The 24,188-nt window shown below is 37.7% G+C and overlaps 1 protein-coding gene across 1 annotated transcript in view; it reads left to right on the forward strand.

The window, feature by feature from the left end:
* Positions 1-24,188, forward strand: part of STARD9 (StAR related lipid transfer domain containing 9) — a 1,457,104-nt gene that overhangs the window by 1,133,208 nt on the left and 299,708 nt on the right. The window contains exons 23-24 of the mRNA XM_044073541.1: positions 7,275-7,776; positions 14,556-24,188. The exon at positions 14,556-24,188 is cut by the window's right edge and continues 1,122 nt beyond it. Of these exons, the coding sequence (XP_043929476.1) occupies positions 7,275-7,776; positions 14,556-24,188 (10,135 nt within the window). The remainder of the gene's footprint in view (positions 1-7,274; positions 7,777-14,555) is intronic.

The raw sequence follows: 24,188 nt of genomic DNA on the forward strand, positions 1-24,188 counted from the left end.
AAAAAACAGTTTCTTAAGATTTTTATGGCTTTTCACAACTTCATGCACATGTGATACAGGTTTTTGAGTGCTTCTCTCATAGAATCTGGCAAATGTTACTAAGCTTTTGTGATCCAGGCTTATGCATGTCAACAAGAGATGCAGAATGTTAGATATATATTTAGAGGTTTATAGATGCAGAATGTTAGATATATATTTAGAGGTTTATAAATGCATGTATACCTGTTTGCTAGGTAGATGCATATACACTTCTGTTGATAGAATATATGCAGAATAATGTAGTCAGTTAGATGCATACATTTCTGTTTGCTAGCATACATATATTAAAGGGTTAAACTGTTCTCAGCTAAAAATCAAATAAATAAATTGCATTTATCTGTAAATGTAACAAGGGTCTAGTACAGCTTCAGAAAAATGCTGAGAAGGGTAAGGCAGTCTGCTGAATATTCTGTGTTTCGTACAAGCTTCAAGACAGATAAGAAATTTCCTGAGACACAGGTGCTGTGAGTATGGGAAAGCTGCATTCACAGCAAAAAAGACTCCCTGTTCAGACTGTATGACATCAGAGGATACCAAAGTAACAGAATGCAAATTCCAAAGGTAATAAACAATAGACTCTTCTCATGGACAAGATCCAAATGGTACAAGAAAGGATATAAAAAAGGACATTAAAAGTGTATGAGATGGAGATCCGATTTTTTGTTTGATCTGCTTAATGGAGAACATCTTTCATGTTGTATGAGAAGCAAACTTGAAGACATTAAAGCTGTAAACTGTACAGTATTGTACGTGTCGTCTGTACTAGACAAGTTATATTAGTAATTCTGCGCAAGAAAAATAATAATATACTGCTAACCAGACTTTGTTTTTTTACAAGGCACTGACTAGGCACCAACACAGAAGCTGCAGTCAGCAGTATCAGTAATTCAAGACATTTAATCATTCATTTTAAATAACTTTTCACAGAAGACCTAAACTGAATATGTCTGCATTGAATTTGCATTGCATAAAAAAAAAAAGAATAGATGTGTGCCATGTGTGCCCTCAAAAAAAAGAGTCCTTAAGTGTCAATGAAAAAATGCTACCAACTAAAATCCCTGTACTGCCCATGACAAAGTGGCGATTTAACTTCAGCTTTTTGCTGCATTAAATATTTAAAGGTGTAATGACAGTTTTAGGTACACTCCGTACCTGTGTGCCCAAGCATAGCACTGAAAGTTTTAGTATGAATTGTCAAAAGGTGATTAAGGCATTACCTGCTGTATGTCAACATCAAATGCTGACTTGCACAGACATTCTCCTATCACTGTTTGCCAAGTTACATTACATCGTATCCCACTAGAGCTGGCTATATGACTTCAGTTCAGGGTGATGAATGCATTAAACATCTGGAGTATATCTACATCAGAAATAAAAATAAAACATATTGCCACATGAAAGCGACCTTTTTTGTTACTGAAGGATACCACCACCACCACCAGAAATACTTGTAGTAAAAAGGCAAACTGGCCGAGCCATCTTCGATATTGAATTGTCTGTTACTCCTTAAGATGAGATGGGATTGGATTGGAGACTTTCCAAGATGACTGCACACTGATTAACAGCTTAACTCCAGCTCACCAAGTGTGAAAAAAGAAAATGAAAAACGAGGGCCAGGATTTCTAGAAATTTTAGTAAATTCAGTCACTGGCTCATAAGTGCACTACCTGGATGACAGCAAAGAAGAAGCTAAAATAGCCTGAAAGAAAATAAACTAGAAAAGGTGAAGAGGATACACTGACTGAATCCTGCAGTTATTCAGCAAAAGGCAGTTCAAGCTCCAGCCTTGGTGCAAGATATGGCTTTCAGTAATCTAGAGGAAAAATAAGTCAAATGTGCTCGGAGATAATTAGAATAAATGAAGCACCGAAGGAGTATATCAACTCTAATTACAAAAGGCTGGTAAAATTGAAGAAGCTTTGAACAGATTCACATGAGCTGATAAAACTGCAAAAATCATAGCTCAAAATGAAGAAAAGACTGGCTGACAATGAGACTGTTCAAGAAGAGATGTTTCAGAAAATTGTAGACCTAGAGGACAGGTGCATATAGGGAAAATCAGAGTTTTTTCTGCAGTACCAGAGAAATTAGAAGGAATGCACTGTATTGATTTTTTGAAAGCACAAATAAGCAATTGGACTGGTATTCCACAGTAGGAGTTTGTAACTGAAAGGGCATACTGTGTGTATGCTCCAGATCTGGCCATAAGAAAGCAGCAAAGATCTGTATTAATAAAGATGCAAACCTTCCAACAGAAATTGTTGATCCTGACAAAACTGTGGTAAAAGGGACATAGTATAAAAGGTTGGAGACAGTACAGTGTTTGTCGAAAATGATTATTCACTGTACACCAGGCAGAAGAGAAACAAATGTATTCCAGCATTCAGGGAATGTTGAGATGAAGGTGTGAGATTCAGACTGTTGTATCCAGCTATATTCAGAATGTTTCTTTCCTGGAAGATCAAAGTCTTTTTTGATGAACAACAGGCTAAGGAGGAAAAACAAATATCCAACAAAAAGGGAGCCATCTGGCAGAAGGGGACTCTACTTCTCATTCTTCTGATAATAAAGCACATAGAGAGACTTTGCCAGTGAAACTTTTTTTCTGCAGTTTCAAAGGAAAATGCTTGAGAGACAGAAAAACACACGAGTTGGAGAAGAATCTGGAGTATCTTGGAATTGAACCAGAATCTGGAGTTGGGAGATGGAGATGAACAGGAAGAAGACCAGCAACACGGGAATTAGTAAATAAATGTGAGACTGCAAAGCACCAGTCACATTTGTACAATATGACTGTATAAGAAAAGTGGAAAGGGTGGACTTTTGTTGACTTTGTTTGGAAAGACAGAGAGGGGAGGGGAGGAGGAAGGAAATAGGTAACTGTAAGTGGAACGGTTTCTGTTCTTAACACTATTTCTATGAAACTTTTCATAATATAAATTGCATTTGTTGTACTAAAGCATTTTTAGTTGTATGTGTTAAAATTAGTAGTTTTCTCTCTCTCTTCTGTTTTGTATTAATAAATATAGATATTACAATACAAAAAGAGAAAAAAAAGGTAGATAAAAGCACATTTAAGTTAATAGGTTGTAAACTTGGGTTGTTGAGGTGCAGGATAGGGTGCAAAAGTACACAGATCATAATATATGTACAGCTGATATCTTTACTCTTTCTTTTGCATAGGATGGGTCTATATTAAATGGTCAAAGAGGCGTTCCATTGAATGCCTCTTCATCGACATGTAATCAGCGACATCACTAAACTGCGAATGTTCAAAACAGCTACTTCTTTCCTTGAGAAAGAAATCACTTGCACTAAAAATACATGCACACAATTTCAAACATAAAGTGCCCCCCCAACTAAACTCTGAGATCACATTACAGTGGGGTAAAGGGCAATGTCAAGGCTCAGGCCAAGCAATTGTTTTCCATGGGGGAAAAAATTGCTGCCCTGAGCCTTTGCTATTTTTGGATTTCTGTCTGTGTGTCGGCGAAACTGCATTTGCTGTAATGCCATTTCACTGATCTAAAATAGACCCGAATGGATTAAGACCCTTGGTTTAATCTAATAACAAATTTTAAGTGAAAACAAGTAACTAAGGGAACACTGGATATAATGAGAAGTTTTCCTTTAGCAGTAAATGTTTCAGTCTGTCTTTAGAAGTCTGCATGTTTTTCTCTTAAGTTTCCATGGAGACGAGCTGATAATATGACAATAAAAAGCCAGAACATGGGTTTCTTCAAGGCTACAATATAATGTTTTCTGAAAGCATGCAAGTTATTTTCACATCTGGGAGTAGAATACAGACTGCATTAGTGTAAATCGAACCACAGGCAGTAATATGCATCTTAGCAGGGATAACCTCACTTTTAGGTTAATTAGTTCCTGTATTTGTAGCAGTCTATTTGGGACAGTTGTTTCTATTAGAGGGTTAAACTTTATTATTTAAAGATGTACATAGTTTTGTGTGTTTGTATTAAGATAGGTTGTGGAGGTGTTTTGGGGTTGTGTTTGCTTTCTTTAAAACAAAAAGCCTTGAAAAATGTGACATAGGTTCCAATGTTGATAAGAAGAAAGCGTATAAAGAATTAACCTGCCAAACATTACTGGGTGCATGTATCACAAAAGCTGAAAATTAATATTTAAAAAGCTGTCATATAAAATAGATGGAAATAATGACTTCTTACAATGGTGACACTTTCCATGTTTTCTTCAAATGTCACTGATCTGATAGGTATAGACAAAAAGGAAAGAATATTTAATTATTTTAAGAAATGCAGAGTACAAGTAACAGTAGTACAGGATACATATTTGGAAAGACCTGAGAATGAGAAATTGATAAAGAAAGGATTTCAGGATGGTCATTCAGCAGAATACCAGGGACAAAGGAAAGGAAGGAGTATTTATATTAATTTCAAGAGGATCTCCAGTAGTGGTAAAAGAAAAAAACAAAGATGATGGCAGATTTGTGGTAGTAAGGGGCTACTGGCAAGGGGTGAGGATTACACTGGCATGTATTCATATTCCACCTAAAACTGCTGTTATGGAGCTAAAACCATTGGGAGAAATTATCGGTTTTCAGCAAGGAATATTACTTATAGTTGGGGACTGCAATTTGATTGGCCACAGTGAGGATGTATCTGGGAGTAGGAACTCTGAGAGAATTGATGCATTATTCCCCAAGGTACAGTAGCTAGGCTTAACTAGACAGAAATTATATTTCATAGGAACATGTACATTTAATTGTGAACTTTGATACGCATTCAATAACTATTTCAGATTATTCACCAATAATTACTAAGAAAAAAATGCAGGGGAAGTAAAGTAAATATGAGACACTGGCACTTTACCATTTACCTGTTAAAACGATAGGAATTTAAGAAAGGTCTAGTGAAAATTATCCAGTAGTTATTAGGGAAGATCGAAAGTACTTCAGAAGTTATAACTAGTGGGTGGGATAAAATTTACTTATTTTATTTATTTTATTTTACATTTCTTTACCGGGAAAGTCCAATTGGGCATGGATCCCATTTTCTGCGGAGGCCCAGGGAGAAAAGCTCCACTGAATGAAAGTGAAATTTAAAAATAGGGAGTAAATAAAAGAAAGAGATATGGTTAAGAAGTAAAAAGTCTTGCAAAATGTGACTTAGGATTTAGAGGAGGTGACAAAGGTCACAAAGCGAACGTGTTAGTCCATTCACATTCGACGATAATATGGAAAATGTCACCATTATGATAAAAAATCATTATTCAAGCTAGCAGAGTGCTAAAGAGGAAATAAGGGAGTACCTGGATAATATGCATGAGTTTAGAAAGATAGCTGTTAAGCAACTGTTTTTGATGATAACTCCAGACCTCAAAAACTTTTGGCACAATGACTTAGGCAACAGAAAATAGTAATGGTTGTTGCCAAATGTAGGAAGCCTATAACAAGAAAAATAACCAGAGACCCTTCTAAGGTATTAGAGAGATTTTGTAAAATTTATGAAAATTTGTACAAAACAGAAAAATGGGGAAATCAAGCAAAAGCATATAGAGAAATATTTATGGAAGACTTAAATATGCCTAGGTTAGAGGTAGATGAGGCTCAACAACAACAATTAAGATAAGAAGAGATGGGATAAAAATGGCAATGTATAACCATCTGCAGGAATGTCTCCAGGAATAAATGGTATTCTGGTGGAAGTTTGGAAGCTAGGAGGGGAAAAAGTAATAAAGATCTGGTAGGTTTTGTTAAACAGTATTTTAAAAGGAGGGGAAGAACCATCTTCCTGGAAAAAAGTTGTGGTGGCTGTAATATGTAAAGACCTGTCCGATCCAGCTTCATATAGGGACATTTCAGTTTTAAACCATGATTATTTGTGATCATTTATTTGCCCATAAAGGCTATAAGGATGTCAAAGGTGTTTCCAGAATTGAAAGATATGGGTCACCCTGTGGTTTTGTAGAGAGGAGGCAAACATCTGACAAAATTAATAGAACAATGGCGATCTAGAGGGGAAGCAGAATGTATGAAATGCCACTGTTGTTGGTGGGTCTTGATGCAGAGAAACCATTCAGCAGAGTAAGTTGGGATTTTTCGTAGGGCATTGAAAGTGTTTGCATTTTCTTATACAATAATAAGGTTAATTAGGAGGATATATGCGGGAATCAGAGGCAACAATTAAAGTGGGTGGGTTCATCTCTAAGTTATGTCTGAATAGAGGAAACAAGCAGGAGATATCCTCTTTCCCCTTTGTTATTCGCGTTATGTTTCGAACCATTGCCAATGAAAGTAAGGGGCTCAGAAATTCAAGGATGTAATTAGTATGATATTCAAGGAAAGTTGGATTTATTTTCAGATGATATTTTCTACATTATAGAACCAGAAAAGAACATCTCAATGTTGTGGAACATTCTGAGACCATTCCAGTTTTTTTTTGTTGTTTTTTTTTTTTGGGGGGGGGGGGTATAAAATTTATCAAGATAAAAATAAAGGCTATATTATAAACTATGTATTGAGACATGAATTGGTTCAGCAATACCCAAATATATGGGGACATGATAAAATTAAGTATTTAGACGTGTGGGTTAAATTCTGCTACTGTGGCTAAGGCTATGTGGAAAGAAACTAAACAAAAGATAAAACAAAGGCTGAGGAACTGGAAGCTCTTGTTTATGGATATGGATAGCAAGATACAAGCAGTAAAAATGTTTTTGTTCCTTTTGTTTTATACACAAGTCAGGCATATTTTTATCAACCAGAGGAGAAGTTGTGAGTAGTAATTAATAAAGAATTGAAGGATTTTCTGCGGGAGGGGAAGAGGGCAAGAGTCAAGTGAGTTAACCTGATCATTCCAATAGATCTAAGAGGTTTATGTTTACCTGATATGAAGGGATATTTTAGAGCTACACAGTTAAAACTCTTATATGTAACACAAGTAGAAAGCTACAATTCATAGACTAAAAGGATGATGATGAAGTAGAGTGCAATTCAAGAAATAAGGAAAGAGTGGCATTTTGGATACAGATCATTAAGAAGAACACCAATAGTCATGCAGAATATTATATTCATAAAGCAGCAGAAAGTGGAGTCAGGTGTGTTTATATATATCATCTTCTGGAGAAGCACTCTTCTCTGTAGACATTAACAGTTGTAACACTCTGGAAAAGGTTATAATCAGTAAATGACTGTAAATTAGCTACAAAAAGCATATTAACTAAAATAATTAACACTTTCTGTTTCTTGTTTACAGCTCAAGAATGGCTTATCAGAGAGGAGAAAAGGTTAGTTTCACTAAAAAAAGAGAGTCGTGAGCTGGGGATTCAGACAGAATTCAGATTCTTCTGTGAAGCAGAAGCACAAATCTCTACAGAGATGGACTGTGGACCCACCCCCTTGGAAAAAGACTGGAAGAGACTGGTACAACATGAGCTACTACAGGCACATTCTATGAAGAAGGCAGAGAGAAGCATTCGAAGGAAAAGGGTGAAGTTTCAACTAGAAAGGATTGCCAGGAAACAGAAGCTGCTGCAGGCAGTAAGACATTTACAAAAACTGGAAGCTTTGTTTATGTTCAATGAAGACAACCTGAAGGAGATCCTTGATCAGGGCATAACCTCCAAACAGGCTGCAGTCAGCTCCAGAGTTCAGAGAAGACATAGATCATGTGTTGCTAACTCTCTGAAATCTCGCAGACATTCTGTTGCCAGTGAACTGTTCTCCCTTTTGTGTCCACAGCCCAGTACCAACTACAGGTAATGTCACTAGAATTTTTTGTTCGAGTATTTCATGCTTTGCTGCCTTTCTTTTTCTCATAATCATCTGTCTTTTCAGATTTGTTTGCAGTGCAATAATGATAAAAATAATTTCAATTTTACACTAGAGTTGTGTTAATACTTGAAATAACATAAACTAAATTACTGTGGGAGAGGTCCACATAAGGTATGAACTCCTATAAATCCATCAGCTTACACTGTGGTGTCATGAACAGTCATGGCAAAGATAGTTCATGAGAACATTATTTTACAGTTCCATATGATCAGAAAGTCTGACATGTTGCAGTATGCTTTAAGAAAGGGCTTGTCTACTACTACCAGCCTTTTGTATTTTTGGGATTATGTTGGTAAGGTTGTAATGGATTTCAGCCTAGTATAATTCTGATTGACCTAAGTAAGGTCCTTAAGATTGTAGGTTATAGGGTACTTATTAAAAACATAAGGCCTCAAGTAATGAAGACTATGTAATTGCCATGGTAGGAGACAGGTTTACAGACAGGATGAAGAATGTTTAACTTGAGTTTGTGATTGGAATACATCTTCAAGATCATTGTGAAAATTCTTTGGGGATCCAGCATTGCCCCTCACCCCCTTGGCTGTTTAATTTGTATCTGGACAATGTCGTTTTAATTGATTCTTTTCTGGTCTGTAACTATGCTAATGTTAAGCTAGCTTAAAAATATTACTCAGGCCAGGACAAAAAACATTCTCCAATGTACACTTCATTGTCTTTATTAATGTTTTAGTTATAGTAATATGGTTCCCACTGTATCTAAAACTGGCCTCTTGTCTTGTCCAATGGGAAGGCAAAATATATAGTTAGATATACCTTAAACACCATACCTCTTAAAGGTGTGTCAACATACAGTGAGTGACCTTGGAATAATTGGCTCTAGATACTTAAAATTTGATTCCCACATCAGTCAGATGCACCTGAAAACAACAAAACTGATGATTGGTTTGAGACTGTGTAAACAGATCTCTTAGTAATGATTACAATTCATGCATCTGTAGTTAGGTCTATCCTTAAGGTTTGTGTTCTCTTACTGTCAAAAAAAGAATTGAAAGGCATTTTAGGTTTTAAATCCCTGTTACCTGTATTATTTACTTCATGGTAGACTTAACAACACATTTGGTCTCTGCAGCCCCTAAGGATAAGTATGTAATTAACTCCCTTGGTTTATCTCAAGGCAATACTTCACTGAAGTTGCAGTAGTTAAGTTGGAACTTCGTAAGTGCATCTACTAAAGGTTAGTGGAACATGAACTGGTTTGTAGAGCTTCTACAGACAGTTTTAGAAACAGAATAGGTATATTTCTGGTGGCAGAAAGGACATCATATGGTGAATGATTAGACATGAAATAGCTATTTATAACTTCCCATCTCAAAATCATATACATTTATGCCTGCAGATATATACTGTATTGGTCTGAGTGACATCCACCCATTTGTCAGTAGTTAATAATTTTAAGGAATACTAATTTGTTCATAGGTGTAAAACAGATCTTTTAGTAATGATTCCAATTCATGCATCCAGGCTAACGACCACAAGGGCTTTTTTAAGCCTAGCCTTGCATCCCAAATCTATGACAAGTTCTGGTACCCTTGGTAAGTGTAAGTAGGGGCTTGGAAGATAAAACATTTACAAGCAGCAGGAGCCTGGGAGATGAGCCATTTACAGGCTGCCTGTGTCCATTAGAGAAGCAGGTGCCAGACCAGGGATGAATTTCCTGTTCTCCGTCCAATTATCCAAGTTACACTTGAATTTGGTTAGGGAGGAACTGTGCTTCACATAGATGGAGATACCTTTTCCAGAGGCGGGGTAGTCTCTGGGATACATACCTGTCTCTCCAGCAGGTCCTATTTGTATCACAGGCAGGGCTTACATCTTTAGAGTGGGTAATTCTGGTGCTGTTTGTTTTGTGCTTATGCAGGAGGTCCATCAGAGAGGGGTCTGACAATGCCCTGTACACCAGGCATAGATCTTCTCTCAACAGCTTGTAGGAGACAGAATACAGGGACAGGGCCTTGAGGCGGTCTGCACAGGACATGTTATTTACTCCCTGTATTCTTTTAGTGAGGAACCTTTGTGGATGTTCCAATTGTTGGATATGCCTAGTTGGGTATATACCAAAGGGACGTTGTACTCAATGATAGGTCTAATGAATGCCAAATACAGTAGAACAATGACTTCCTTGGACCTAGATGCCATACTTTTGTTTATAAGTTGCACAACATAGAATGATTTTGTCACTACTGTAGACACATGATGGTCAAAGGCTAGATTACTGTCTGTGTGTCCCTAAGTCCCTAACTACTGGGTAAACTATAAGGGGTGTGCCGTCAATATGATAGTTACCAGGGGTGAATGACTTCCTTAAGGATATTATTATAGCAATAACTAGTGACATTGGTGTGGTATATTGAACATTTACCCATGGTTGGTGTGGTTTAATCACGAGGGCACATGCTTCTGAAATTTATTGTAAGGCAGTACACAGAGCCCATTAAAGCTTGTTGTTGTTAAACCAAATTAGGACCATCTTCAAACACAGACATGTTTCATCTTATTAAAGTTAAACAACATGCCTAGGTACTAAAATTTCATGAGTTTATAAAGACGGTCACAAAACCATGTGGATCTTTCAGTGTTCTTAATGTTTCCTAGCTGAATAAACTATAATATATGTGTGTGTGTTTTTATATATATATATATATATATATATATATATATATATATATATATATATATATATGTATGTATGTATGTATGTGTGTGTGTGTGTATGGATTCACTTCACAATGCCAAATTTCCGAAAGATCGAATTTCATATAGCCGAAACCATGTGATCGAACTTTCAGAGCCTCAACACTGTAAAATAAATCCATAAAAAAAAACTTTCTCATCATTATTGCAGGGGGACAAGCCCCCCACCCCCACTACTTAAATATACCAACTCCGAGATCGTAGGAATGGGACATCTCCCATTCCGCGCTGTATGCAGATCTCTGTTCACAATGTCAAGATTCCAAAACTTCGATCATATGGTCTCGGCCATATGAAATTCGATCTTTCGGAAATTCGGCATTGTGAAGTGCTCCCATATATATGTATATATGTATGTGTATATATATATATATATATATATATATATATATATATATATATGTATGTATGTATGTATATATATATATATATATATATATATATATATATATATGTATGTATATATTTATATTTATAGAAAGAGAGAGAGAGAAAGAGAGTAGGAACATCTGTGATTATACTCTGTTAAACATAGGTTAGTAAGAGAGGACCTAATTTGGTCTTCAATTGCATAAAAAATGTAATTTTTGGTTGATGCCTTGGATATTTCCTTTAATAGTCACAATGCCTCTTCCAGGAACTACAATCTGTTTAAGCTACCTCAAGCAAGAACATTATAAATTCATAGGTGTTTACTGGGCTAATGACCAAAAGGGCCTTTTTAAGCCTAGCCATGCATCCCAAATCTCTGACAAGTTCTGATACGTCTATAAGCAGGGGTTTGGGAGATGAAATATTTACTAACAGCAGCCTGGGAGATGAACCATTTACAGGTTGTCTGTGTCCATTAGAGACATGGGTGCCAAACCAGGGATGAGTTTCCTGTTCCCCATCCAGTTGTCCAAGTTGCACTTGAATTGGGTTAGGGAGGAACTCCGCTTCTCCTGGATGGGGAGCCAGTTCCATAGATGCGGTTATTTAAGAGTTGTTTTCCATGCCAGGTCTGGGAGCCTGTAGAACTTTTTTTATCAACTGGCAAATGATGTGCTGGGAATCTGAAGCTTTGTAAGATTTTGCTAGATACTTGGTTTAAGGACGATGTATTTTACTGTGGGTTATTTTTAAACTCTTAAATGGTCCAATTAAGCCATGAGTTTGAATTCCACCGCGCTAAACAGTGAACATTGAACACTGATTTAGGCTCATAAAAGGGGTTTTTTTTTTTTTTTTTTTTTTTTTTTGTTAAAACTGTTACCTACAGACATCACGGGGAGCAACTCCATACCTGTTTTTGACTGGGAAGAAAAAAGGGCAGGCACTCCAAAGCAGTCGTATCAGATATTATTCTGACCAAATATTTTGCAAATACAAATTCTTGATGCAGTACAGAGCATCAGTTCTTTGTGATATTTTATTACAAAAATCATTTTATTTATTTATTTTATGTACCTATAGTTGAAGATTGTAAGCTTAGTGTAGAGACAATTGAATAGCTATTGTCATTATTATAAATGTTCTTAAATTCATATATGCCTCTTTGCAAATAACTCCCGATTAAACACCCAGATAAATAGAAGTATGAAAAATATATTACCTGGGCTACTGTTCAGAGACATGCTGTGTACCTGCTTGTGGTTTAATGCTCCACCCTATTTCCCCAGCTACTGAGAGCTTCCAGCTACTGAAGCCTTCCAATACACACACACACACACACACACACACACACACACACACACACACACACACACACACACACACACGCTAGTTTCCCCTAGCATTCTTTACCAGTTAACCGGGGTATGATTTTTCTTGGGAGTCTTCTCATCTGGGATCGAACCTTGTTGACTAGTTGATATGTAGAACAGGAACCAGGAATTCAGTAGGGATAGACTAAGAAGGCCTGGAGTCTTCATGCAGAGACAGTTACTAACTTTTACTCAGGGTGTAGTAATATCATATAGACAGGCTGCATGTGTCCATTTAGCCATCTCTTTTTGCCTCCTGGGCTCCCTCCCAAACCTAGGTTGCCAGCGGTAAAGACAGATCTCATCTTAGTGTCAGTGGGGAATTGGAAATCAAGTATATTGAGTAAAATATCCTGTGTGAACTAAACAGCTCTGTCATTCCATTTCTAGCTGTTGTTTTTGTGTGTGTGAAATGAAGCTTGAAGTCTGACGTATCCTGTTTTGCCATGCTTCCTTTTTAGCTTGTATTGATGGTCTGATTCCATAATACCACTAACTTTAGTTCTGTTGCTATCATAGGTTCATATGTCTGTACTAAGCTAATGATCACTGGGGCCTTTTTAAGTCTAGCCATGTATCCCAAGTCTCTGACAAGTTCTGGTACCTTTGGTAATGTAAGCAGGGTCTTGGGAAATGAAACATTTACAAGCAGGGGCCTAAGGAATAAACTTTTTTTTCAGGCGCCCTATCTCCATTAGAGACATAGGTGCCAAAACAATTGTGAATTTCTAGTTCCACATCCAGTTGTCCAATTTTCACTTGAATTGGGATCGGAAGGAACTCTGCTTCCCCTGGATGGGGGGCCTGTTCCAGAGAAGAGGTAGTCTGTGGGATACATAATTGTCTCTCCAGCAGGTCCTGTTTGTATCACAAGTAAGATTTAAGTATTTAGAATTAGTAAATCTGGTGCTGTTTATTTTGCAGATATGCAGGAGGTCCATCAGAGTGGAGTATGAAGAAGCTTGTATGCCAGACACAGATCTACCCTAAACAGCCTGTAGGAGACAGAATACAAGGCTAGGGCTTTGAAGTAGTCTACAATAGGACATGTTATTTATGCCCTGTAGCCTTTTAGTGCGGAATCTCTGTGGATGTTCCAACTGTTGGATGTGTCTGGTTAGGTACATACCAAAGGGGGATTGTTCCCAGTGATAGGTCTGATTAGTGCCGAATACAGGGTAACAATTACCTCCTTGGACGTAGGTGCTCTGTCTTTGTTTATAGGTTGCTTAACATAGAATGATTTCTTCACTACCATAGATTTATGATAGTCAGAGGTTAGATTACTGTTTGTGTCCTCAAGTTCTTGATCTATGAATAATTCAAGGGCAGTGAATTTTTCTTCCTTTGTTCTGGGTTTTTATTGCGGTTTCTTTTATGATTATGGTCCCATTTCATAGCATTAGGTTTTTGTTTCCTTGCTTCCTTTTTCTTAGAATTTGGCCCTGGAAGTCTTAGTAATGGCCCAGTAGGCTTACCTAGTTGTAGATAAGTAACTGACCTGTACTATCTGTTGCTGTCATCACTCCATTCTGTGGTCCTTTAGCGTGTCTGTGACAGTGGTACAGAAATGCTGGTAAACAGTACCTTGACAAGAAGTAAGGATCATTTAACCCTACCCCTTCCTAGCTTGCTCTTTTCTCTACCCACTAAAATAAGATATCAGTCCTATTTAACCTATAGCCCAGTGCTTCCTATCACAACAACATTGATTATCATTTCACTATATTCACACATTACCTAAGAATTGCACTGTCTTCACAGGAGAACCACCCCATAAGGCAGTCCGAGTAATCACATGTTGATAGCTGTTAATGTATTTTGCTATGTGTGTGTACTCTGTTATCTGTATGTAATTGTTCTTAGTCTGGAAATAGACTGATAAAAGGTAAAAATATACAGTGACTAAATAACATGAATGAAAAAATAAATATCATATCTTCCCTTCTGCTTAGTAGTCAGTAATTTTACTTTGTTTTTGAAACACATTGTTTCATATTAAACTGTACATAGACTTTGCTATTAAGCCATGTAAAGAATCATTCACTTTGGCATGTCATTTGTTGATAATAGTAAGCCTGCTCCCTTTTTGTCTGCTTATAACATATGCACATGTTCACATTTGTAAAGGGGCTATCAAGAAATAAACCCTTTGTTCATTACTGGTTACTAAAGAGAAATATCAGCATTATTCATTGAAAATATGCTATTTTACATTAGTTAAATCCGTTTTATTTGTTTTGCAGTGGCATCTTGAAGAAAAAGAAAGTATTTACTAAAGTGCTTCCTGCCGTAAATGTAGCTGAGTGCCATGACACTCGCTTGACAAAAACTCATTTTCCTTTAGAATGTATTCCTAGGGAAACGGATAATTTTTCCAAAAGACAACATTTCAGTGTGGAGAAGGATGCGGCAGCTGCAAGTAAGATGAATGAAAAAGATGTCTTGTCATCTTACAGTCTTAAAGATTTGGGGGTATATGCTATTTCTTCTGCTCAACCTAATACAGAGATACACTTGGCAAAATGTACCATTCATACCCACAGAGGGGAAAGATCAAAAGATGACCTATCTGAAATAGACAATAAAGAATGGCAGACTCATGCATCTCTCAGACTAGAGTCAAGGAAATCAGAACATTTGCAAAATGGGAGGGTTAATAGAATTCATGAAGGAAACATAAGAAGGTCGCCCAGCAAAAAGACTAGCAGAATTATAGCATCTTATGACTTTCCCTCAGACAAAACCAGCATGCTGAATAAATCAGTCATCTGCAGAAAGCCACCATCAAGATCTTTGTGTGAACCAAATAAAATGAACATGAATATTTCATGCAAACAATCTAGTGACATCACCAGACAGAGTAAAAATTCATTACAGTCACCCGTAAAAACTGCATCATCAATGGTTGGCACTGGCAGATCATCTGAGGAGGTAATATATCAAAACAGTAAAAGAAAACAGCATATTTCAGAGTTACTGAATGTGAATCCGTTGAATGATGCAACAGCTCTACTTGGTCATTGTCAAGAGGAAACTGATGACATCTCAGATGCTGACAGCCTGTACTCTGTGGATTCTCTGTCTTCTGCTTATGTGGAGGCCTTAGCTGAGCAGCTTAAACAAGAGGATTCAGAGCAACATAGGGAAAAGCAGCCATGTGACAGTGAAAGTGATGATGATGATGAAATGTCCCAGGACTCCATAGCAGAGGAGGAACGTGTAGCTGTGGAAAACAGAGAAAAGTGTGGAAGAAAGTTACAAATCCTTCAGTATGGATCTGTAAAAGGCTGGAAGTCTTTGCCATGTGGTGTCCTTCATCAGGTAAATCAGAAGACATTAAAGAGTGGACGAAGCTTTTCTCTAGATAGCCTGGCTGACCTAGAAGAGACTGAAAGTGATGACCAAATGATACTTGAATCAGAACAAGTTTGCAGTGGTGAAATCCCTGTTGAAATCTTTTGGAAGCTGCAAAGGCCTGTAGTGCAAAACTCAAATAGGAAAGAGAGCCATAAGTCGGACTTGTGCTTCAAAGAGGCCACTGGAGGTCCAGAGTCAGGCAACTCATTCTTTTTAAGCAGGAAATCTGACTCTGGTAAGAATGACATTTGCAGTCAGTTTACAAGGGAGAATGCATCTTATCAAAAGGACGTTAAACAAAAAAATGATATTGGGTCTGATCAGAGAACTCCAAGCTTGTTGGTCTTAACTAGTATTCAAAATTCATGTAAACCAGAAAGAACAAATGACACCAACGCCATAGTATATCTTAAACCTTCTGATAAAAATTCTGTTTGCCTACAGAGCCCTTTACATGATATCGACATACAGCACATGGGTAATGGAAATGGTTTTGTAAATGAACAGTCAGAAAAATCAGTACAGTTTGCACCAAGATTAATCAGTAGAAACTCTTATGCTGTTGTGCGTGAAGATAATGAACAGTCTCCAATGACAGATGGTAATGGCACTGACTCAAGCATGGGGCATTTATTTTATCAGGGCAGTGTCACAAATCTAAACCATGCAGAAAACGCTAATGCAAATTACTTTCTTCACAGTCTGTCTTGTAGTTCCAAAACACAAACAAATGCTGTTCTATCTTTCCCAGCAGATTCAGAAGAGAGAACCCTTTCTGAGAATGGCATTATCCCATCAACTGAATTTGTCATTACTTATAAACTTCATCCCTTTGAACAGAACACTAATTCTATATTGTCTTCTCCAGCAAATGAAAATACACATATGTCAAATAGTTCAGACAGAGGTTCAGCTAGCTGTCATGCAGATAAGCCATTAGAAGCTTCAAGGGAAAGGTATCCAAAGTACTCCACAGCAAATGATCAGGCTTTGCAAAATACCTCATTACAGTTACAAGTTACTGATGATATCAAACATTCCACTAGAAAAAGCCCAGACTTAATTTTCTTAAATGTGCAAGAAGATGGTAGCTGTGGGACAGGAGATGGCATTTTGGAAGAGCAGTTGAGATCCCCTTATGATGCAATCATTTTTGCATCCAGTGATACTCCAGTTTCTGTAAGTGACTCTGATAACTTATCTCTATCTTTAGTCAATAGCATTGAAAACAGCAAAATCGTTTTATCTGAGGGTAAGACCATTGAGGTTACTTCATCATATAAGAACTTAAAGTCCAACATACCTTCAGAAATACAAAAAGCACCTTATTCAGCAGAGGCCAGTACTTGTGAGTCCAAAAATATTGGTGATGATTCAGTAAAAAGCAAGATTCTGATATCTAATAGAACCTTCAGTGATATTAAACAGAAGTCATCTGATATGGAAAATAGCAGTAAAGAAGTTGGACAAGTTTCCATCCTTGATCTTGGAAATTCCTTGTGCAGTTCAGGAAATCTCCCACCAGCCCTGATTATAGAAACTTCTGAGATTCCACTGTCTAAGTTACTGAATGAAAGTCCTGTCATATGCTGTGACCATTCTACAGCTAAAGATAACATGGGGAGTCATGCACCCCATACAACTTCACATAACATCTGTGATCACCCTATAGAAACAATGAAACAGGAGTCTGTGAATACAGACAGTGTAGCTGATAATTCAGAAATATTTATTGATCATAAAGTTGAAAGTGATGTTCATTTACCAGATTTTGGTGTAGATGTTATCAAAGAAGAACGTCTGTATCCTGTAACGTCTTGTGAACCTTTGCCTTCAGAAACTAATAATAACAAGCCTCAAAGTTATGTAAGCACCCCAAACATTGCAGCATCAAGCCAGGCAGGCCCTGATCAGACTGCATTTCATCATTTAAATGTTGCTGTTTCTGGTGACTTAAGTAATCAAAGCTGTTCTGTTGGCTTCCACCAGGAAAATAGTATCTGTGCCAAAGCAGTACAAGGTAATGATAGTGTACCAGACACAGAAGTTTGTAAGGCAGCTGACATTCCAGAAGAATTAAAAGCTGTAATCTGCCATGACACGCAACAGAACAACCTGGAAGATATTGAAGTTTCTACCGTAGCTAATAATAGAAGGGCCATGTTAACCATGATGGATAAAATCCAAGAAAAAAGTGATACATTTTCAGTTCAGGATAAATTTAATAAGACTGAGAGAGAATGGGAACATAATGGAACTATGCACAGAATGAAAACATATGAGACTGCATTAGTTTGTAATATATTAACTAGCAAAAAAGACCATTTGGCATGCAGTTCAAAAGTATTGAATATGACAGCTGGTGATAACATGAATAAAGCAACTGAATTCCATAGTGATCTTAAGGAATCACATGATACCAGTGCAGTTGCAAACACCATAGCCAGTAAAGATATACTCCCATTTATCAGCAAAAGTCAAAACATTTGCAATATGGGTAAAACATTGCAAAACCTTGAAGAGGTCACTGACCAAATTAATACAGCTGATCCCTGCACAGCTGCAAAGCAATATTTTGTACTTGAAAGAAAGAAACCCTCAAATAGTACAAACATGTGCAATGACCTATGTAATGAATGTGATAGTGATATTCCTTCCCATGGTAGAGATCTGAAAAATAGATTTTTAGAGAAGTCTGTGTCTCAGCAAATTGACCAGCTGGTGACTGTGTTACCAGAACATGACTATAGTAACAAAACAAACATATGTTCATTGATCCCTTCTAATAATATACATTCAGAAGGTCCGCATATCCCCATTTGTTCAGAATTACTATATGAAGAAAGCAGTACCATGGAAAGTGATGGTAGAACTAAAACATTTACATGTTCAGAACAAAGAACATTTGTCAGACAAGGGGAGCATATGTCACTGCCTGGTAAGGAAGTGCCTAGAGAAACATCTGGCAGTACTGTATCAAATCATGTTACAAGTGAAGACTCGATTCAGGTATCTCAGGAATGTGAAAAGAAGTATAATACCAATCATAGCACATCTGATGCCACAGGAAAACCTACAGCATTTCCTAACAACAGCAGAAAGGATGAAAAACGTATAGTTCTATGTGAAGCTGACAGGGGGCAGGTAATAGGGAGCACTGAGTCAGAAAGCCAGGTGCCAACAGTCAACAGTTCAAAATGCAACAGAACATGCATTGATAAATCTGGAAACTCTTCTTGTAGTATTGTGGCAGTGGAAGAAAATCTACCTCTTGTTAGCGAGCAAAGGTACAGACAGAATTATAGTGTAATAACTGAAGGACTAACAAATGAGTTGCAAGAAATGGGTGTGATACACAAGTCTGAACTTTTTATGTGTTCAAAAAATAATCGATGTGGACTTGTTAATAAAACAGATCAAAAGTGTACATGTAATGCCACTTCTGACCATCAGTACTCCCGTGAAAACGTTCAGAGTACACCAAGTGCCCATTCTTTAGTGGACACTGATGGCCATAATGAAGCTACAGAACTTCATACTGAAGCTGACTTGGCAGAAGGTCTTGGTGTCAGGAGCTCAGATTGCACTTGCTTTAATACTTCACAGAATAGCATCTCAATCTTTTTGCAATCCACATCTGATCAGTTGCCTCCAGATAAACCCCACAAGTGTAACAACAGAATTAGCATTAAGAATGAGATGGCTATTGCAGACATATCTCACTCAGAGCCTGACAATGAAACTGCTCAAAATGAAAAAGTATCTCAAGATGGAGCAGATGGAGCAAAGCATAGTACACCACTGGAAAATAAAGAAAAAGAAGGATTTGTTGAGCAGAAATCTGGTTTAATAATTGATGACTGTAGGCCAAATGCCTTATTAAACAAGAGATCAGTAACAGAAAATGTGGAGTTTAACATTCCCAGTGAAGTCTGCAGTACTCTAACTAATGCTTCGATGACCGTAGCAAAAACAGAGAATAACAGTGCTGTCACAGAACTTCCCGGTCATCATATTCATTGTGATCCAGATCTTGGAAAAACTCAGACTGCAGAGGCTGTAAATGATGACAAACAGCCTGTGAGCATATCAACAGTAAACACAACCTTAAAAAACAATGATAAGCACATTGATGGGAAACCGCACGAATCAGTGGCAGACATAAATGGAAGTGAATCCACATTACAGGGGAAAAGAGCAAATGATAATGATCATCATAAGCTCTATGTAAATCAGAATAAGGAATATATGTGTACTTTAAAACAGCACATTGATAAATATAGTGATACCTGCCATTTTGCTCAGCAGTTAAACAAACAACCTAAAGAGGCAACAAACATTTCCAAAATTTGGACTGAAGAAGCGGTAACATCTGATGCCACTTTTAGCATGCGTTTGTCTGCAATGGATACAGAAGACAAGCCATTTCCTTTGAACAATGCAAAACATAATGAAAAAACTCTCATCTCCAAACAGCACAGCTTAAATTCATGCACACTTGATGGAACACATTTACAGGGATCCTTGACTAAGACATCTGATTTGAACAGTTCCTCAGTAGGAAATGCTTTGCCTACCTATGCAGGGCAGTTACACAGTGAAGAAACATGTAATACTTGTATAGGTACTTGTGAAAAAGTAGACTTGCAGCTTCTGAAGTGTGACACCCACATAACTAATAATTTAAAAGGTGGTTTTGTCAGGACTGCTGTAGTATCTGGAAATGATGGGAATATGAAGAAAGTTTTATCTATTGTCACTGACACCTTTGACTCGCCATTTCAAGTTGCTTCTTTTTCAGGTCTTGCAGAGACACGTGAAGAAAGAAGTGCAGAGAATGAAAAGGATTGTTTAGACTCCATGACTTTAATCCAACAAACTGGAAGCATCAGAAGCACTCCATTAGTTAATGATTGTGGGTTTGAACCTGTATTTTCAGAAGAGGGTGTTAAGCTTATGAAACACTCAGAAATGTGTGCATCTGATCAAGAGAAACAAGGTTTATTGGCCCTTGAGGATGCACAGAATCAGTTAATCTTCTCTGAAACTAGGAATGGTGCAGATAATTCACATGAGCAACCAGAATTTACATTGAAAGGGGTAAATTTGCACTCGCATTCTAGTAATGTAAGAAAATGTGAACCTGTTACAGATAGCAAACAATGGTATAAAGTTCAGAATATTTTATCAGGGGTACCCCAGAATTCTTTTGGTATTAACATTCCGCTACCTTTGTCAGTAATTGAAAGTGATTTTCAGCCATCTGATGTTCATGATGCCACTGGAATAGATTATAAATTTTCTATATTACATGAAAGATTGTCATCTCCAGCTTTTTCTGAGGAGCCCTCTATCATTGAAACTATTCGTGGCATAGTTAATACAGAGAACAGTTCATTATCCCTCCCTGCTATCCAGCCTCTAGTTCAAAGCAATCCTGCGGCTGAACACATGAACCCTAAAGCCAAAAACTGGAGTTCTATCCATCATGAAAGACATAGTTCCTTAAAGAAGAATGGTCCTTTTGATGTAACAGCTGTCACATTAAGCCCATCTACAGAGTTTTCTGCAGTCCCAGAATATATGCACAGTAAACATAATGATGGTTGCAGTAGAGATGAGATACAAAGTCTTTCACTTACACATGCAATGCCAGTTCATAAATTCAAAAAAATTCAGTCACCAAGTCCTACAGTTATAAATCATCAGCTAGCGCCTTCTACCGAGTGCACAAGTCTTCATAAAGAAGATTCATTGAATCATCCATGCATGGTATCTGTAGAAGATTGTGCTGTGAATCCAGAGCTAGATTATTTACTGACACCATTATTAACTTCTACTCACATCATTGAGACCGATGTAAATACACATGGGGCAAGTGTGTCCATGTCTATGGATTCTAATGAAAGTAATAATGGAAATGGTAGACAGACGTGTACACCTCACAATGGAGATGACAAAACAGATTCACATCTACACTGTAGAATGAACAATCCATTCTTTACCTCCCTGATGTTGATGGATAAATGTCCTTTGTCAGAAGCTGAGATAAGGGCTGCTTATGAAAATATGTCTCAGAGGTCAGGGAGAGAACAGAGTACTTCCATTCTTAGTTCAGCAGAGACTAGAGTCACAAAACCTGAGGGTAGTCTGTCCAGTAAAGGTTTCTTGGCTTACATGTCAGATAAGGCACAACCTGAGCTAAGTAACATAGTCAAAAGGAGGAGGAAGCAAAAACGATCAAAGCCACCAGCCCACAGTATAAGTGACAGCTCTTTAAGCACGTCATCATATGATGTTCCGCCCACTGTTGCATTGTTGACAATGGAGAACAAAAACACCTCTGGCAACTCTTGCAGAGCTCTTGATCAAGTGCAGCATGGTGCAGCTAGAATTGAAGTTGAAAGGAGAGAAAAAATAAGACCTATGCAGAAATGCAGATTGTTGCCTCCCTCTGAAAATAAGCCTTCTGACATTTTTGCACATGTTTTTAAAGCTTCTGTTGCACAAAACTGTATTCCAGTGGCAACAAAATCCTTACAGGATCTAAATTTAAGTGTTGAACCCCCTTCTCCAACTGAAGAGTATGACACGCACATGAATAATAGTTGCTGTTCAATACAGGAATCAAAGTTTGCATTTTATTTTCCACCAACAAATGAACAAGTTTCTCCCGTGTGCAATAACAGTCCTTCGTTTTTTTGTGAAAGATTGAAGTCGAACCAGTCAAGAGAAAATGTCAATTTTCCTTTTGCAGGAAATCAACCAGTTTCAGTTAAGAACCATGGAAGAATTGAAAGAAATGTATCAAAAGAAGCTGAGTTTCAAACCAGCAGATCTGAAGGTGTCAACTTGCAAGGTTTTGAGCACCGCCCATCAGACTTGCTGAATATTAACAGAGATACCATTCAGTTTGGATCTAGTGACATCAATCCATATGCTCATCAGTGGCAACAAGAGGAGAGTAGCAGGACTGGCTGGAAACCATTTGTTTTTGGAAGTGCTAGTGATGTTTCTCATCAGTCTCAGTTGTTCCCTGATGAACACATTGTTATGAGATGCTCCAGTGTTGACAATGGATTGAATGCATACGCTTTGCCTTTTCACACTCACCTAAGTGCCTATGCAAATGCAAGAACAATGTCCAGCACAATAAGCAGTGCTGACGACCTCCAGGATTGGAATGATGAGCCTAAGCATGTCTGTGATTGTGTTTACAGTAGCCCAGGTCCAGCCACCACAGAAGAATTTGACATGAGTAACACAGTTCCAAGTTATAACAGATGCTGTGGAGAAGTAGTAAATAGCTCCATGCAGGTGGATGAAATTGTCTTGCTTTACCCTTCTGAATCTGAATCCTGTTCTGTAAAAAATCAGAAAGACACCTCTGAGCAGGGGACACAAACTGTCTTTGGAGGAAAACATAAACGACTAAATGGACATCGTAGGAGCTGCACACACATTTCTTCCAAATCTAAGCAGGAATTAGGTCATTCTCCATCTTGGAGAAGTGTGCAGAACTTGTCTTTGCACCTTTCACAGCTAATTTGTGATACAACTGAACTGCTGGGCAGCCTCTCTCAGCAGCATGCTGGTGATTCAGGGAAACCTGATTATAGATGGAGAGGATCCTCTCAGAAAAACAGTATGGGTGGGAAAGTAGACACTTGTACTCAGACAGCAAACAATGTAGCTGTTCAGACTGACTGCTCTCAAGTGAGTAACACCATCACAGTGCATAAAAATGCAAGTGAACCAAAGGCAAAGGAAGTTAATGTAGTTGTCAGAGTCGTTGGGTCAGATGTTGTTGAGGTATCACAGGACAAGACAGACATAACACTTGTGTTACAGGAGAGAAAACTGTCAGAAACAAAAACGCCAAACACTATGGTTCCAAGCCAAGGTGAAAGTCATCACAGCACATTAAAACATCACATGGATATTCAAAATTTTTCAGTAAGAGCTTCAACACCATTGCTAAATGGCTGTCAACAAATTGCCGTAAATATGCAGCAGTCTTGTTCTTCTTTTGAACCAGAGGTTTCTCTTGTTACCTGTTCTTCAGAGGTTGTAGACAGGATGGAATCCTCCACAGTGGCATCAAGCAGTCCTTTACATGCATCAGAATCTTTTGGGGCTTTAACTGAGCCTTGGACATTACCTAAGGACAAAGTAGCAGATTCCAGACCAGATGAACTGTGTTCAGCAAAAGCTTACTCAAAAAATGTTTTCATGATAGATCGAGCTTCATCACCTATTCTTACACTAAATTCCAGTGTGGGTATAAATTTACCTCGCAGTAAATCAAGCCATTGTCTTGCAAATAAAGAGAACTCAGAGTCACATGGTCACTTAGTGAGGCACCATAAGCAACGGAGGCTAAGAGCAGCTTCTTGGTATGGCTTTAGCACCCAAGCGAACAAAAACTGCTCATCAGAAACAGATGATGGAACCAGTAATGTTGAAGAAAGCAGGAAGGTAATGAAGAGAATAGTGAGAAAACCAGTAAAGGATTCAGA

Source organism: Protopterus annectens, chromosome 6.part0 (assembly GCF_019279795.1).
Source record: "Protopterus annectens isolate FY-2018-M chromosome 6.part0, PAN1.0, whole genome shotgun sequence".
In the NCBI taxonomy this organism is placed as follows: Eukaryota; Metazoa; Chordata; order Ceratodontiformes; family Protopteridae; genus Protopterus; species Protopterus annectens.